Raw genomic sequence first — 16,235 nt, forward strand, 5'->3', positions numbered from 1 at the left:
TCACAGACAAAAGCTTTGGTCAGGAAATATTTGCTTTTATTTCATACAATTGAAAAAAAAACTATGAATGAATGCACACAGACAAATACCAAGGTTTCAAACCAAGTATAAACAACTTCAAGTAAGAAAAAAGATAGTGATACAATAAATATGTTTTGCTGAAATATTACCTTCGATGTCTGCAAAATGTATGCTCTCAAGTATGGTAGAATAGTCCCAATTTAAATGAGAATACAATTCCTATCAATCCAGTTTAAATGTTATGTTTAAAAAAAAATACATTTTAGGCTTAGAGAAGTACTTTTGTATTCCCTCGGTTTACCCTAGGAAATATTTCCTTGGTTTACCCATACAAATGTATTAAATCATAATGATATCAATTCAATCAATAATACTCAATGGTGGAGGGACAATGTATTTAAGTTTACATGTCAATGTTTCAAGACCTTATTCCACTTTCAAGAATGATGCCTCAGAATGATGTCTCAGCCTCCAGTATTTATGCTGCAGTAGTTTGTGTCGGGGGGCTAGGGTCAGTTTGTTATATCTGGAGTACTTCTCCTGTCCTATTCGGTGTCCTGTGTGAATCTAAGTGTGCGTTCTCTAATTCTCTCCTTCTCTCTTTCGGAGGACCTGAGCCCTAGGACCATGCCCCAGGACTACCTGACATGATGACTCCTTGCTGTCCCCAGTCCACCTGGCTGTGCTGCTGCTCCAGTTTCAACTGTTCTGCCTTATTATTATTCGACCATGCTGATCATTTATGAACATTTGAACATCTTGGCCATGTTCTGTTATAATCTCCACCCGGCACAGCCAGAAGAGGACTGGCCATCCCACATATGCTCTCTCTAATTCTCTCTTTCTTTCTCTCTCTCGGAGGACCTGAGCCCTAGGACCATGCCCCAGGAATACCTGACATGATGACTCCTTGCTGTCCCCAGTCCACCTGACTGTGCTGCTGCTCCAGTTTCAACTATTCTGCCTTATTATTATTCGACCATGCTGGTCATTTATGAACATTTGAACATCTTGACCATGTTTTGTTATAATCTCCACCCGGCACAGCCAGAAGAGGACTGGCCACCCCACATAGCCTGGTTCCTCTCTAGGTTTCTTCCTAGGTTTTGGCCTTTCTAGGGAGTTTTTCCTAGCCACCGTGCTTCTTCACCTGCATTGCTTGCTGTTTGGGGTTTTAGGCTGGGTTTCTGTACAGCACTTTGAGATATCAGCTGATGTACGAAGGGCTATATAAAATAAATTTGATTTGATTTGATGCCCATTTAATGTTTTTTTGAATGGCAGTGAGAATTTTTTGGGAAAAAAGAGAAAAGAAGATTCCATGATTCCAGGTTAGTATGCTTCAACTCGACATGAGACAAGAACCCTTTATTTCAGTAGTGTACACTACCATTCATTCTCAAACATAATTAAGTCAATAGTCCCATCAAGTCAATAGTGGAGAGGTCAACAGAAAATTATTATTATCACAGTACTATAGCAATCCGCACAAGCGAGAAATATGCCTTCAGACTAGCCTGTGAGGCAGCTCAGCCTCCAAGGATGATGTTTAACCTACTCAATCCAGAGTTGGTTAAACATCAGTCTGGCAAGCAGAGCTGCCTCCAAAGCTACTTGAAAGTAGTAATCCCATCACTTCTATTTGTAACATGTTTTGAGCAACAAAATGAAACTTTCTTACAGTATTGTCAGTATATACATTTGTGCACTGCTTTTAATGTGCATTGTGTGTGTGTGTGTTTGTGTGTGTGTGCAGTGGTGTAAAGTACTTAAGTAAAAATATTTTAAAGTACAACTTTTTTGTAAACCTTTCTATACTTTTACTTCACTTACATTCCATACATTTTCCCTGACCCCCAAAAGTAATCATTACATTTGGAATGTTTAGCAGGACAGGAAAATGGTCCTATTCACACACTTATCAAGAGAACATCCCTGGTCATCTCTACTGCCTCTGATCTGGGGGACTCGCTAAACACAAATTCTTAGTTTGTAAATTATGTCTGAGTGTTGGAGTGTACCCCTGGATATCCATAAAAAAAAACAGGAAATGTGGTTGGTAGGGGTTGGTAGTCCAGGGCAGAGTTCATAAGGTACAGAGCGGCAGGCTCAGGGTCGGGGGCAGGCAGAGGTCAGTAATCCAGGGCAGAGGCAAAAGGTACAGAACTGCAGGCAGGCTCAGGGCAGGCAAAATGATCAAAAACTAGAAAACAGGCTCAAGGAAACAGGCGTAAGCCTGCCTGCTGTTCTGAAAAACACGCTGGTAGGCTTGACGAGACAAACTGGCAACAGACAAACAGAGAACAGGTATAAATGCATAGGGGATAATAGGGGAAGATGTGCGACACCTGGAGGGGGGTGGAGCCAAGCCCAAAGACAGGGGAAACAGAGCAGGGTGTGACACTTTTACCAGTTGAAGCTGGTTGAGAGAATGCCAAGAGTGTGCAAAGCTGTCATCAAGGCAAAGGGTGGCTACTTTGAAGAACCTCAAATATAAAATATTTTTTGCTTTGTTTAACACTTTTTTGGTTACTACATGATTCCATATGTGTTATTTCATAGTTGATGTCTTCACTATTATTCTACAATGTAGAAAATAGTAAAAACAAAGATAAACCCTTGAATGAGTAGGTGTGTGCAAACTTTTGACTGGTACTGTATATTTTAGCAATTACATTTACTTTTGTATTTATATTTAAAAAACCAAATACTTTTAGACTTTTAGTCAAGTAGTATTTTATTGGGTGACTTTCACTTTTATTTTCGATTAAGGTATCTTTACTTTTATTCAACTATGACAATTGGGTACTTTTTCCACCACTGTGTGTGTGTGTAGTTGCATTCCTGCCATTCTTTTAATGCATAAATATTTCATAAACTTGTAATAACTTGGGTCAAGTACCATAAATGTTTTGTCTTTTTGTATTAATGTGTAATATTGTTAATATTATAATAATAATGGGGATAATCAACATAATTAAATGGTGTATCAATGTGTGTATGTTTTCCGTTGGATCTTGAATGTTTTGAAAACAAAAAATGAACAAACAGTGAATTCCAGTCAATACTTTTTACACTATTTACCTAAAAAAAATACAATATATACAACCATATTTTTTTTAAAGTAACGATAAATACAGCAAGCTATCATTTTTAAAGCCCTTTTTCCGAAATGTACTGTTTTCTAAGGCAAGAAATAGCTGTTTTATTAGTGTTTGTTTGTGAAATGGTTGTTGTTCCTGGATGGTACATTTAATTGAGTTTGTAATGGATTTTGTAACATGTTAAAAATGATTACATGTTCTTGAACAATCAACATCTTCTTTTTCTGTTAAATCCTCCATCTCTGTGACTCTTGATCAAGACATTCAAAAACGACAAAAAATAAACAAACATGGAGGCAGCGAAATGGGCTCTAGGTTAATACACCCGCCATAACTGTAGTTCATAAGGATGTAAAACATAGAAAATGCAGATAGATAGACACAGTGAAAGAGATAGCAGTTGTTTTAACTTCCACATTCTATGCACGTTTTGAATCAAACAGTTAAAATACATTTTGAAACGGAAATTTGTGTTTTCATTGGACAAGTTCTGGTAGTGCCTCTTCCATTTCAAGACAATTTCATCAGTTTTCTACTGAACATGGGCCTATTTTGATCATACATGTTGTTAGCCATAGACACCACCGATATTCTTTAAAAGATTACTTAGAAATTTCCAGACAGTCACAGATTCTCTACAAAAATCACAGCTTGTTCTGCCAAAGACATTTGTACCTTTGTGTACACGTTTTATACTGATTATTGATTATTATATTTAATCAATATTGACATCCTGGTACTTAGAGGCATTGCTATTGCCTGGTCCCAGATCAATTTGTGCTGTACAGCCAACTCCTATGTTTGTGAGTTACGATCATAGGACTGGCTAGATAGCAGAGACAGATCTGGGCCCGTATGTATCTAGTCTCAGAGTAGGAGTGCTGATCTAGGATCAGGTCCTCCCTGTCCACAATGATCTGATTAAGTATGATCTAAATGATAAAACATTTTGAGACGCTTGATACATATGGCCCGGGCTATCATTCATTTCCACACCAGCATATGACGTAACTTTATATGCGCTCCATGGTCACCTGAGACCACTTGCGCTGCCTGGCTGGCTGGACCACTGGGACCTGTGAGAGTGCCTTTCAATGAGCTTCCATGACTCACACTTAAAAGCTGTCAAGCATGACGGAGTACAGTGTGTGCGTGTGTGTGTGCAAGTATCTGTGTGTTAAATGTACGGTATATGTACAGTGCCTTGCAAAAGTATTCATCCCCCTTGGTGTTTTTCCTATTTTGTTGCATTACAACCTGTAATTTAAATAGATTTTTATTTGGATTTCATGTAATGGACATACACAAAATAGTCCAAATTGGTGAAGTGAAATGAAAAAAATTACTTGTTTAAAAAAAATAAAAAAATAAACGGAAAAGTGGTAAGTGCATATGTATTCACCCCCTTTGCTATGAAGCCCCTAAATAAGATCTGGTGCAACCAATTATCATCAAAAGTCACATAATCAGTGAAATAAAATCCACCTGTGTGAAATCTAAGTGTCACATGATCTGTCACATGATCTCAGTATATATACACCTGTTCTGAATGGCCCCAGTGTCTGCAACACCACTAAGCAAGGGGCACCACCAACCAAGCGGCACCATGAAGACCAAGGAGCTCTCCAAACAGGTCAGGGACACAGTTGTGGAGAAGTACAGATCGAGGTTAGGTTATAAAAAAATATCAGAAACTTTGAAGATCCCACAGAGCACCATTAAATCAATTATTTAATAAATTGAAAGAATATGGCACCATAACAAACCTGTCAAGAGAGGGCCACCCTCCAAAACTCACAGACCAGGCAAGGAGGGCATTAATCAGACAGGCAACAAAGAGACCAAAGATAACCCTGAAGGAGCTGCATAGCTCCACAGCGGAGATTGGAGTATCTGTCCATTGGACACCTTTAAGGCATACACTCCACAGAGCTGGGCTTTACGGAAGAGTGTCCAGAAAAAAAGCCATTGCTTAAATAAGTAAACACGTTTGGTGTTCGCCAAAAGGCATGTGGGAGACTCCCCAAACATATGGAAGAAGGTACTCTGGTCAGATGAGACTACAATTGAGCTTTTTGACCATCAAGGATAACGCTATGTCTGGTGCAAACCCAACACCTCTCATCATCCCGAGAACATCATCCCCACAGTGAAGCATGGTGGTGGTAGCATCATGCTGTGGCGATGTTTTTCATCGGCAGGGACTTGGGAATCTGGTTAGAATTCAAGGAATAATGGATGGCGCTTAATACAGGGAAATTCTTGAGGGATACCTGTTTCAGTCTTCCAGAGATTTGAGATGGGGACGGAGGTTCACTTACCAGCAGGATAATGACCCTAAACATACTGCTGAAGCAACACTCAAGTGGTTTAAGGGGAAACATTTAAATGTCTTAGAATGGCCTAGTCATAGCCCTGACCTCAATCCAATAGAGAATCTGTGAAGTGACTTAAAGATTGCTGTAAACCAGCGGAACCCATCTAACTTGAAGGAGCTGGAGCAGTTTTGCCTTGAAGAATGGGCAAAAATCCCAGTGGCTAGATGTGCCAAGCTTAAGGAGACATACCCCAAGAGACTTGCATCAGTAATTACTGCAAAAGGTGGCTCTACAAAGTATTGACTTTGGGGTGGGTGAATAGTTATGCACGCTCCAGTTTTCATTTTTTTGTCTTATTTCTTGTTTGTTTCACAAGAGAAAGTATTTTGCATCTTCAAAGTGGTCGGCATGTTGTGTAAATGAAATGATACAAACCCCCCAAAATCTATTTTAATTACAGGTTGTAGGGCAACAAAATAGGAAAAATGCCATATTTTTGCAAGCCAATGTATGTACGTACACACGATGTACAGTATATGTATTTAGCCAGAACAAACATATTTTCACAATTCCACTAATATCATCAAAATCAATAAATCATAGCATGTTCTTGGGCTCATTTAATTGCTTTTACCTGACAATGTATAATCCTGAAAAATAATGTTAAAAGTACCATTTATATTCCTAAAACATTCCTTTAAAATTATACTGTTGCTGCTTCCTGTTGTCATGGCTTTTTGACTCATGGCCAAACTGGTTTTTGATGTCCAAATTCATAATCAATATGTTGAAATATTGTGATATTTTGAAGACCAATACATAAACGTTACTCCCTACATATGTGTCACACTTGTATTCAGATGACTGCTAAATAAGTGAATTGAACTGCACACAGACCAACATTTACCAATCTTGTTCTCAAGACTGGAATTGATTAGCTTGTTTTACTGTACTCGATATCAAGCGCAAATGAATCGCTCACATCGATATTGTATTGAAATCAATGGAAGTGGGACAACAACCGCGGAGACATGTACTGTCTGCGCTTTTCTAACAGACAAACCTCAATGAACATGGGTATACTACATATATGTCGATAGATGGCAACTTTTCACAGCCATTTATCAACTTTATTGATAACGTTTATTTCGGTAGATGGCCATTGGCCAATAAGGAAAAGTAAACAGCACTATTTGGACTGGACAATTTCAGTGAATCACCACCTCACATTGAGGTTGGCTTTCATTTGAATGATAGCATAACCCTCAAATCCACTAATTAATGTGAGGCCACTGGTCCAGTGTCTATGCGGGTCCACACTTTTCAGTGTTAAATTAGCACACTGCTTAGTGTACAGCCTTATTTCCATATTTCCCAGAGTGCCTTGCCTATAACTGTATTTGTTTGTGACAGAGACATGGTTGTTGCATTCGTCCATTTAGTGATATCCAAAGCGAAAATGTGAAGATTAAAATTGTATTATTTAACACAATACAACAAGTTTTTAATAAGGCTTTATTTTGAGGGCCTTGTTTTAGCCCAATACAGTGGCCTGAAACTCGTGGTTTTCAGGCCTGCAAGTCACATTAAGATGATGGCTTGCAAAGTGATGAGTAATTCCTATTGGAATCCAAACAGACTGGGTATATGCAACATTTAAAATTCTTATTCACCTGCAACCTGCATTGAGAATGACTGCCGGGTTGGGAAGACAAAGATATCAGAAATATGATAACAATGGACGTCGTTTTAGTTTAATACTGGTTATTAACACCAACACTGGGGTTCAATTACACCAAATAGTTTTAATTTAACACCGGAATCAACACTAGAAATGTTACACTTAAAAATCAACACTCTGTAACACTGGCCCATTTGCTGTGTAGCTCGCATTTAACACCCGCATTGAGTCAGGGAAATACTGTGTATCCAATATTACTATATCTATTGAAAGCCACACTAAAAAGGTTCAAAGTCAGACATGCTAGCTATCCATTCAACCACAGTGCTTCAGTTCAGATACAGTACATTACTGCTGTACACTTCGGTCCTTATCAAAGTACCATGTGTTAACTTAAGAGTTTTCGCTCCTAAGTCCCATCTTGGAGACATCACAGTTAAGCCTATTCTGAGACTCACTGCTCTCCAATGCTGGCTTCGTATCAGTGGAGGCTGGTGTCGCTTTAAATTGGAGGACAGGCTCATTGTAATAGCTGGAATGGAATGAATAGAACAGTATCATGTGTTTGATATTGATGCTTTCGTTGCATTCCAGCCATAATGGACGACATTTTTTACTCCGGACACACTGTGTTCAAAGCGATGGATTCCATTCCTATTCTCAGTCAGAACATGCAACTCACATCAGGTGGGAATCATTCCTCTCCCAGTATGTGGCTATGGCTGGCTGCCTGGCTGCTGTCATATCATATATGCCGTCTGTGTTAGCGTTCAAGAAAGGTAATAGCCTAGTTATTTTTCAAAAAACTAAAACTGACAGGCTGAGTTTTTGATCGTGCAGGAGACGACAGTGAGGGGGGAAAGTATTTGATCCCCTGCTGATTTTGTACGTTTGCCCACTGACAAAGAAATGATCAGTCTATAATTTCAATGGTAGGTTTATTTGAACAGTGAGAGACAGAATAACAACAAAAAAATCCTGAAAAACACATGTCAAAAATGTTATGAATTGATTTGCATTTTAATGAGGGAAATAAGTATTTGACCCCCTCTCAATTAGAAAGATTTCTGGCTCCCAGGTGTCTTTTATACAGGTAACAAACTGAGATTAGGAGCACACTCTTAAAGGAGTGCTCCTAATCTCAGCTTGTTACCTGTATAAAAGACACCTGTCCACAGAATCAATCAATCAACCAAATCAGATTCCAAACTCTCCACCATGGCAAAGACCAAAGAGCTCTCCAAGGATGTCAGGGACAAGATTGTAGACCTACACAAGGCTGGAATGGGCTACAAGACCATCGCCAAGCAGCTTGGTGAGAAGGTGACAACAGTTGGTGCGATTATTCGCAAATGGAAGAAACACAAAAGAACTGTCCATCTCCCTCAGCCTGGGGCTCCATGCAAGATCTCACCTTGTGGAGTTGCAATGATCATGAGAACGGTGAGGAATCAGCCCAGAACTACAGGAGGATCTTGTCAATGATCTCAAGGCAGCTGGGACCATAGTCACCAAGAAAACAATTGGTAACACACTACGCCGTGAAGGACTGAAATCCTGCAGCGCCCACAAGGTCCCCCTGTTCAAGAAAGCACATATACATGCCCGTCTGAATGATTCAGAGGACAACTGGGTGAAAGTGTTGTGGTCAGATGAGACCAAAATGGAGCTCTTTGGCATCAACTCAACTCAACGTGTTTGGAGGAGGAGGAATGCTGCCTATGACCCCAAGAACACCATCCCCACCGTCAAACATGGACGTGGAAACATTATGCTTTGGGGTGTTTTTCTGCTAAAGGGACAGGACAACTTCACCGCATCAAAGGGACGATGGACGGCGCCATGTACCGTCAAATCTTGGGTGAGAACCTCCTTCCCTCAGCCAGGGCATTGAAAATGGGTCGCGGATGGATATTCCAGCATGACGATGACCCAAAACACACGGCCAAGGCAACAAATGAGTGGCTCAAGAAGAAGCACATTAAGGTCCTGGAGTGGCCTAGCCAGTCTCCAGACCTTAATTCCATAGAAAATCTGTGGAGGGAGCTGAAGGTTCGAGTTGCCAAACGTCAGCCTCGAAACCTTAATGACTTGGAGAAGATCTGCAAAGAGGAGTGGGACAAAATCCCTCCTGAGATGTGTGTAAACCTGGGGGCCAACTACAAGAAACGTCTGGCCTATGTGATTGCCAACAAGGGTTTTGCCACCAAGTACTAAGTCATGTTTTGCAGATGGGTCAAATACTTATTTCCCTCATTAAAATGCAAATCAATTTCAAAAATTTTTGACATGCGTTTTTCTGGATTTTGTTGTTGTTATTCTGTCTTTCACTGTTCAAATAAACCTACCATTAAAATTATAGACGGATAATTTCTTTGTCAGTGGGCAAACGTACAAAATCAGCAGGGGATCAAATACTTTTTCCCCTCACTGTATGTTGAACGTAGCAGTTGGACCACCAAATCTAACTTTCTTTCTCGATCAGAGAAGCAGAATTTTTGAACGACATCTGGCCCACTGAATGCAATGCAATTCCGTTTCAAGTCCCATTAAAACACATCCACAGCAATCATGAAGTCCATATGAACACGAAATAGAGTCATAACCAGTCCAAAGTTCAGCCAGAAGAGAATGTACAGTAGAGGTGGGTTGGAGGGAGAATGGGTATTTATTTCCAACAAGTCTCTTGAGTACTTTAGTAATACTCAACGAGTACATGAGTAAGAGTACACAGGCTCAGTCAGCGTTCTGTCTTATCCATTCTCTCAAGGCAGTGAATTCTAGATGGAAAACTATTTTATCTTCCCTTTCCCTCCTCCTCCTCCTCGTAGCAATGTCTGGTTATTATTATTATTATTACTACGAGATAACCGACTCCTGTCCTCCCCCGTCCCCCCTCCTCCTCCTCCTTCCCCCACCCCCAGCTCTCCTGTCCTGAGTTGGGAAGAAGGGTCTTTCCTCAAGTAAGCTCCCCCAGCAGGGATAGCCGGGGCCTGGGCTTGGGCAGCCTGGGGAGCAGCCCTGGGGAACTGCCTGGCATCCAGCAGGTCCTTATACTGGATCTCTGGCCTGATCATCCTCAGACAGGACTGATGAGTAGCGTTGTCCAGCCCAGGCTGGAGCTCATATCCCAGGATCTTCACCAAGCCGCTCTGGAAGGGCCTGATGGTCTTGTCGCGGATGCGGCTGGCCTCCACAGGTCTCCCGCCATCCCTCAGGCAGGCCCGGGCCAGCACATCCCGGCGGGTACGGAGAAGAGCGACCTCCTGGTCCATCCTAATTCTCCCGAAGCGATCCACCTCGTTCCAGAAAGAGCGGTTGAATGCCTGGTAGAGGTGCCAGTCCAGGGCGTTCCACTCGCGGAGCTTTAGACGTTGGTCGTCTGTTAGAGCCAGGGCGGGGGGCTGCACAGCAGCCACTTTACCCACCCAGGAGCTGCCTCCGCTGGGCTTCTGCTGGCGGGCGTTGAGACTGAAGGAGACGATGGCGTCCAGCGGCCAGCAGAGGGCGTGGCGCAGCAGGACCTGTATTCATAAAGCGTAGGTAAGAGAGTGCTGATCTGGGATCAGGTACACCTTGTCCATTAAATCTTATTCACTGTATCGAAAAGGCAAAACATATCCTAGGTCAGCACATTCATAAAGCTTCTCAGAGTAAGAGTGCTGATTTTGAATCAGGTAATCTTATTCACTCAGGCAAAATGTATCCTAGATCAACAATCCTAGGCTGAAACGCTTGATACATATGGCCCCAGGACCTGTATTCATAAAGCGTAGGAAAAGGAGTGCTGCTCTAGGATCAGGTCCACCTTGTCCCGTGAATGTAATATTATCTGCTGTATCTAAAAGGAAAAACTGAACCCAGGGCCTGTATTTATAAAGGGTCTCAGAGCAAGAGCTAGGGTTATAGATGTGTCACTGCAACCTTAAAGGTCCTAAATTATGTCACCATTGCCCTTGATTCTAAGCAATATTGTGCTGCTATTTTCATTGACTTGGCCAAAGCTTTTGATACGGTAGACCATTTCATTCTTGTCGGCCGGCTAAGGAGTATTGGTGTCTTTTGAGGGGTCTTTGGTCTGGTTTGCTAACTACCTCTCTCAAAGAGTGCAGCGTATAAAGTCAGAACATCTGCTGTCTCAGCCACTGCCTTTCACCAAGGGAATAACCCAAGGCTCGATCCTAGGCCCCACGCTCTTCTCAATTTACATCAACAACATAGCTCACTAGCTAACTACCTCTCTCAAAGAGTGCAGCGTATAAAGTCAGAACATCTGCTGTCTCAGCCACTGCCTTTCACCAAGGGAATAACCCAAGGCTCGATCCTAGGCCCCACGCTCTTCTCAATTTACATCAACAACATAGCTCACTAGCTATTCCTATGCCAGTAGGAAGCTCACTTATCCATTTATATGCAGATGATACAGTCTTATACTCAGCTAGCCCTTCCCCGGATTTTGTGTTAAACGCTCTTACAACAAAGCTTTCTTAGTGTCCAACAAGCTTTCTCTGCCTTTAACCTTGTTCTGAACACCGCCAAAACAAAGGTCATGTGGTTTGGTAAGAAGAATGCCCCTCTCCCCACATGTGTGATAACTACTTCTGAGGTTTTAGAGCTTGAGGTAGTCACCTCATACAAGTACTTGGGAGTATGGCTAGATGGTACACTGTCCTTCTCTCAGCACATATCAAAGCTGCAGGCTAAGGTTAAATCTAGACTTGGTGTCCTCTATCGTAATCGCTCCTCTTTCAACCCAGCTGCCAAACTAACCCTGTTTCAGATGACCATCCTACCCATGTTAGATTACGGAGATGGAATTTATAGATCGGCAGGTAAGGGTGCTCTCGAGCGGCTAGATGTTCTTTACCATTAGGCCATCAGATTTGCCACCAATGCACCTGGAACGAGCTGCAAAAACCACTCAAACTGGACAGTTTTATCTCGTCATTCAAAGAGTCAATCATGCACACTCTTAGAGACAGTTGTGGCTGCTTCGCATCATGTATTGTTGTCTCTACCTTCTTGCCCTTTGTGCTGTTGTCTGTGCCCAATAATGTTTGTACCATGTTTTGTGCTGCTACCATGTTGTGCTGCTGCCATGTGGTGTTGCTACCATGCTGTGTTAGCATGGCACCAACACATGCTATGTTGTTGTCTTAGGTCTCTCTTTATGTAGTGTTATGGTGTCTCTCTTGTAGTGATGTGTGATTTGTCCTATATTATATTTTTTGAATCCCAGCCCCAGTCCCTGCAGGAAGCCTTTTGCATTTTGGTAGACCATCATTGTAAATAAGAATTTGTTCTTAACTGACTTGCCTTGTTAAATCAAGGTTAAATAAAATAATTAAAAAGAGTGCTGATCTGGGATAAGGGCCACCTATGGATAAAAGCTAAAAGCGTCTGCAAAATGCCATATATTACTATATATTATAATAGTATATGTACCATGGATTGGTCAAAGTGCTCAGAGACCAGGATGAGTTTGAAGGCGCGTCGGACGGCCGCCTCGCCTCTTCGGGCCAGTGTGGTCGAGAAGTTGGCATTGTGGTCCAGGCCGAAGTCGAACCAGAGCAGGTTGCGGGCGTAGTGGTTGTTACGGAGACGGGGGTCGTAGTACTTCCTGGGGTTGTCGGCGAAGTCTCCCAGGCCTGTCAGATTAGATTAAGGTTCAAATTAGATTAGAGATTACATAAAAATTAGATTAAGAAAACTTTGACCTCAATGAGGCAATTCATTTTGCAGCATACAACCTCAATGTAGATAAAAAAAACTGATTCCCCAGACACAGATTAAGCCTACTCCTGAATTAAAAATGCATGCTCAATGGAGAATCTCCAATGAAAGTGCTTTTGAGTACCAGACTAGGCTTAACCTGTGCCCAAAAAGTAACAGAATAGCAGACATACATGAGCATTAAGCAGTAGAATAGAATGGCTACATTATGTACCTTTGGCCTTCTTGAAGGCGGGGGCAACAGCTTTGTAATAGGCATAGGACGACTCGGCCAGCGCTACGGGGTCACGCATGATAGAGAAGTAAAAGGTGTCCACTGGCATCACCTTCTCTACCTGGAGGACCACAGAAGAAGAGGTCAGAGGGCCAAAGGTCATGGGGAAAGAAAACGAGTGATGGAGGCCATAGTCAAACTGTTTGAATGACTTGAATAGACCCAGTACAAGGGTAATTAAAAACATTGAAAACTGTTTGATTGGATGTAAAAAATGTAATAATGAACTAAAGAATGGATATAAAATATGAAGTTAGGTGACGCACACTCTTCTCTTCATTGCAGTATAATGCCTTTACTTCATCAGGGACAGGGTGTCACTTTAGCTAATGTTTTAGAAGGCCTTTATTACAACCTCTCACCTGCGGTTATTTGAAAATGAATTCATCTCCAAAATATCGCTATTTTTAAAACAAGCCATAGAAAATTGGTTGCAATTTCAGTTTAATCCACCAGGAAAGACAGAACACATATTACAACAATATGGTTAAACTCAAATATATGAAATTATAAAATAAACATTATTTTGGGAATAAAAAAACAAACAAAAGTATAATATTTGTGAATTATATCAAAAATAGGACTGGTGGAGTTATGTCACACATGCAGCTAACAAAAATATATGGAAATGTCTGCTCTACCCAAAATTTCTACCAACTGATTGCAGCATTACCGCAAAAGTGGAAAAGGCAAGTGGAAGGGGGGAAAAGTAAGGAACTTGTCTGTCAGCCCTGCATTAAAGACTAAAATTGTTTAAAGGAAATTGTGATAAAAACAGTATACCAGTGTCATTTAAGGACCCCAAAAAATGACAGCTGTGCCATACAGATTGCAAAATTGTTGTGAAGAGATTGTCGATGTACCACTTCCATGGCACATGGTTTATGAAATGATACAACATTTTCAATTTAAATTACTATACAACATTTTTACAACCAATAGAATGTTATATATATGGGGGATACAACCATCCCAGCTCTGCAAATTATTCTGCAAAGAAACAGAATCATTAGATAATTTGTTTTGGTACTGTCCATATATATGCATCTTTATTTTTGGTCACTGCCAGTTGAGGACTTGTGAGGCGTCTGTTTCTCAAACTAAAAAACTCTAATGTATTTGTCCTCTTGCTCAGTTGTGCACCAGGACCTCCCACTCGTCTTTCTATTCTGGTTAGAGCCAGTTTGCACTGTTCTGTGAAGGGAGTAGTACACAGCATTGTACGAAATCTTCAGTTTCTTGGCAATTTCTCGCATGGAATAGCCATAACTTCTCAGAACAAGAATAGACTGACGAGTTCCAGAAGAAAGTTCTTTATTTCTGGCCATTTTGAGCCTGCAATCGAATTAGCTAACACAACGTGCCATTGGAACACAGGAGTGATGGTTGCTGATAATGGGCCTCTGTACGCCTATGTCGATATGCCATAAAAAATCTGCCGTTTCCAGCTACAATAGTAATTTACAACATTAACAACATCTACACTGTATTTCTGATCAATTTCATGTTATTTTAATGGACAAAAAATGTGCTTTTCTTTCAAAAACATGGACATTTCCAAGTGACCCCAAACCTTTGAACGGTAGTGTATATGGGGGATTGGAAATGATGCAGCCAATTACAGTGATAGAAGCCACAATGTATCTGCAATATTAAAGCAGATCTAGCCCCTAAAGAAAAGAAACAAAATATTTTAGAAGGACTAGTAGGAGTGTGTGTGTGTGTGTGTGTGTGTGTGTGTGTGTGTGTGTGTGTGTGTGTGTGTGTGTGTGTGTGTGCAATGAGTCTAATGTTTGTGAAGTTGAAACCCAGTCGTAGATGTTTTCTAACAAGTATCTCACACACACATACACACACACACACACACACACACACACACACACACACACAGTGATGATTCTAAGATACACTATATATACAAAAGTACACCCCTTCAAATTAGTGGATTCAACTATTTCAGGCACACCCGTTGCTGACAGGTGTATAAAATCGAGCACAGTCATGCAATCTCCAAGGACAAACATTGGCAGTAGAATGGCCTTACTGATGAGTTCAGTGACTTTAAACGTGGTGCCGTCAGAGGATGCCACCTTTCCAACAAGTCAGTTCGTCAAATTTTGCCCTGCGAGTTCTGCCCTGCTAGAGCTGCTCCGGTCAACTGTAAGTGCTGTTATTGTGAAGTGGAAACGTCTAGGAGCAACAACGACTCAGCCACAAAGTGGTAGGCCACACAAGCTCACAGAAGGGGGCCGCCGTCAAAATCATCTGTCCTCGGTTGCAACACTCATTACCGAGTTTCACCATCTGGCAATCCGACAGACGAATCCGGGTTTGGCAGATACCAGGAGAACGTAAAGTTTGTTGGAGGGGGAAAAATGGTCTGAGGCTGTTTTTCATGGTTCGGTCTAGGCCCCATAGTTCCAATTTAGGGAAATCTTAACGCTACAACATACAATGACATTCTAGATATTTCTATGCTTCCAACTTTGTGGCAACAGTTTAGGGAAGGCCCTTTCTGTTTCAGCATGAAAATGCCCCAGTGCACAAAGCGAGGTCCATATAGAAATTGTTTGTCGAGAGCGGTGTGGAAGAATTTGACTCGCCTGCACAGAGCCCTGACCTCAACCCCATTGAACACCTTAGGGATGAATTGGAATGCCAACTGCGAGCCAGGCCTAATCGCACAACATCAGTACCCGACCTCACAAATGCACTAATGCTCTTGTGGCAAAATGGAAGTCCTTTCCAACATCTAGTGGAAAGCCTTCCCAGAAGAGTGGAGGCTGTTATAGCAGCAAAGGGGGGGACCAACTATATATTAATGCCCATGATTTTCAAATGAGATGTACGACGAACAGGTGTCCACATACGTTTGGTAGCTAAATTGCTCCATCCTGTTGAAACATACACATACAATTGTCACTGTCCTTTTCTTTGCCAACAACAGAAGCAGTTAACAAATCACAAGGGAACCTGCCAAACTTACAAAATATATCATCAGCTCCATGAAAATAATAATGTGTGTTAAACTAACGCACAAAAAAATAAAAATAATATTCTGTTTGTATTAGTTTTTTTCTCCCTTCTGTCCTATGATTTTGTTT

General features: G+C 41.4%; 1 protein-coding gene and 1 long non-coding RNA gene across 3 annotated transcripts in view; both read right to left on the reverse strand.

Moving 5' to 3' along the window:
* Positions 1-14: 14 nt before the first annotated feature.
* Positions 15-4,919, reverse strand: LOC149973065 (uncharacterized). Its single transcript, XR_016490282.1, has 2 exons — positions 1,280-4,919; positions 15-471 (listed from the first exon to the last, which is right to left on the reverse strand). It is a non-coding gene; the product is annotated as an uncharacterized LOC149973065 (long non-coding RNA).
* A 959-nt stretch (positions 4,920-5,878) lies between these two features.
* Positions 5,879-16,235, reverse strand: part of LOC110500370 (galactose-3-O-sulfotransferase 2) — a 48,204-nt gene continuing 37,847 nt past the window's right edge. Inside the window, exons 5-7 of one of the 2 annotated variants that reach the window (XM_021577700.3) lie at positions 13,072-13,192; positions 12,570-12,772; positions 5,879-10,648 (exon numbers count right to left, since the gene is read on the reverse strand). In XM_021577700.3, coding sequence (XP_021433375.1) covers positions 9,917-10,648; positions 12,570-12,772; positions 13,072-13,192 — 1,056 coding nt within the window. In that variant the 3' untranslated portion in view covers positions 5,879-9,916. The remainder of the gene's footprint in view (positions 10,649-12,569; positions 12,773-13,071; positions 13,193-16,235) is intronic. The other variant, XM_021577702.3, reaches the window with a different exon arrangement.

The sequence above is a fragment of the Oncorhynchus mykiss genome, chromosome 21 (genome assembly GCF_057628025.1).
Source record: "Oncorhynchus mykiss isolate SJ-2025 chromosome 21, ASM5762802v1, whole genome shotgun sequence".
In the NCBI taxonomy this organism is placed as follows: Eukaryota; Metazoa; Chordata; class Actinopteri; order Salmoniformes; family Salmonidae; genus Oncorhynchus; species Oncorhynchus mykiss.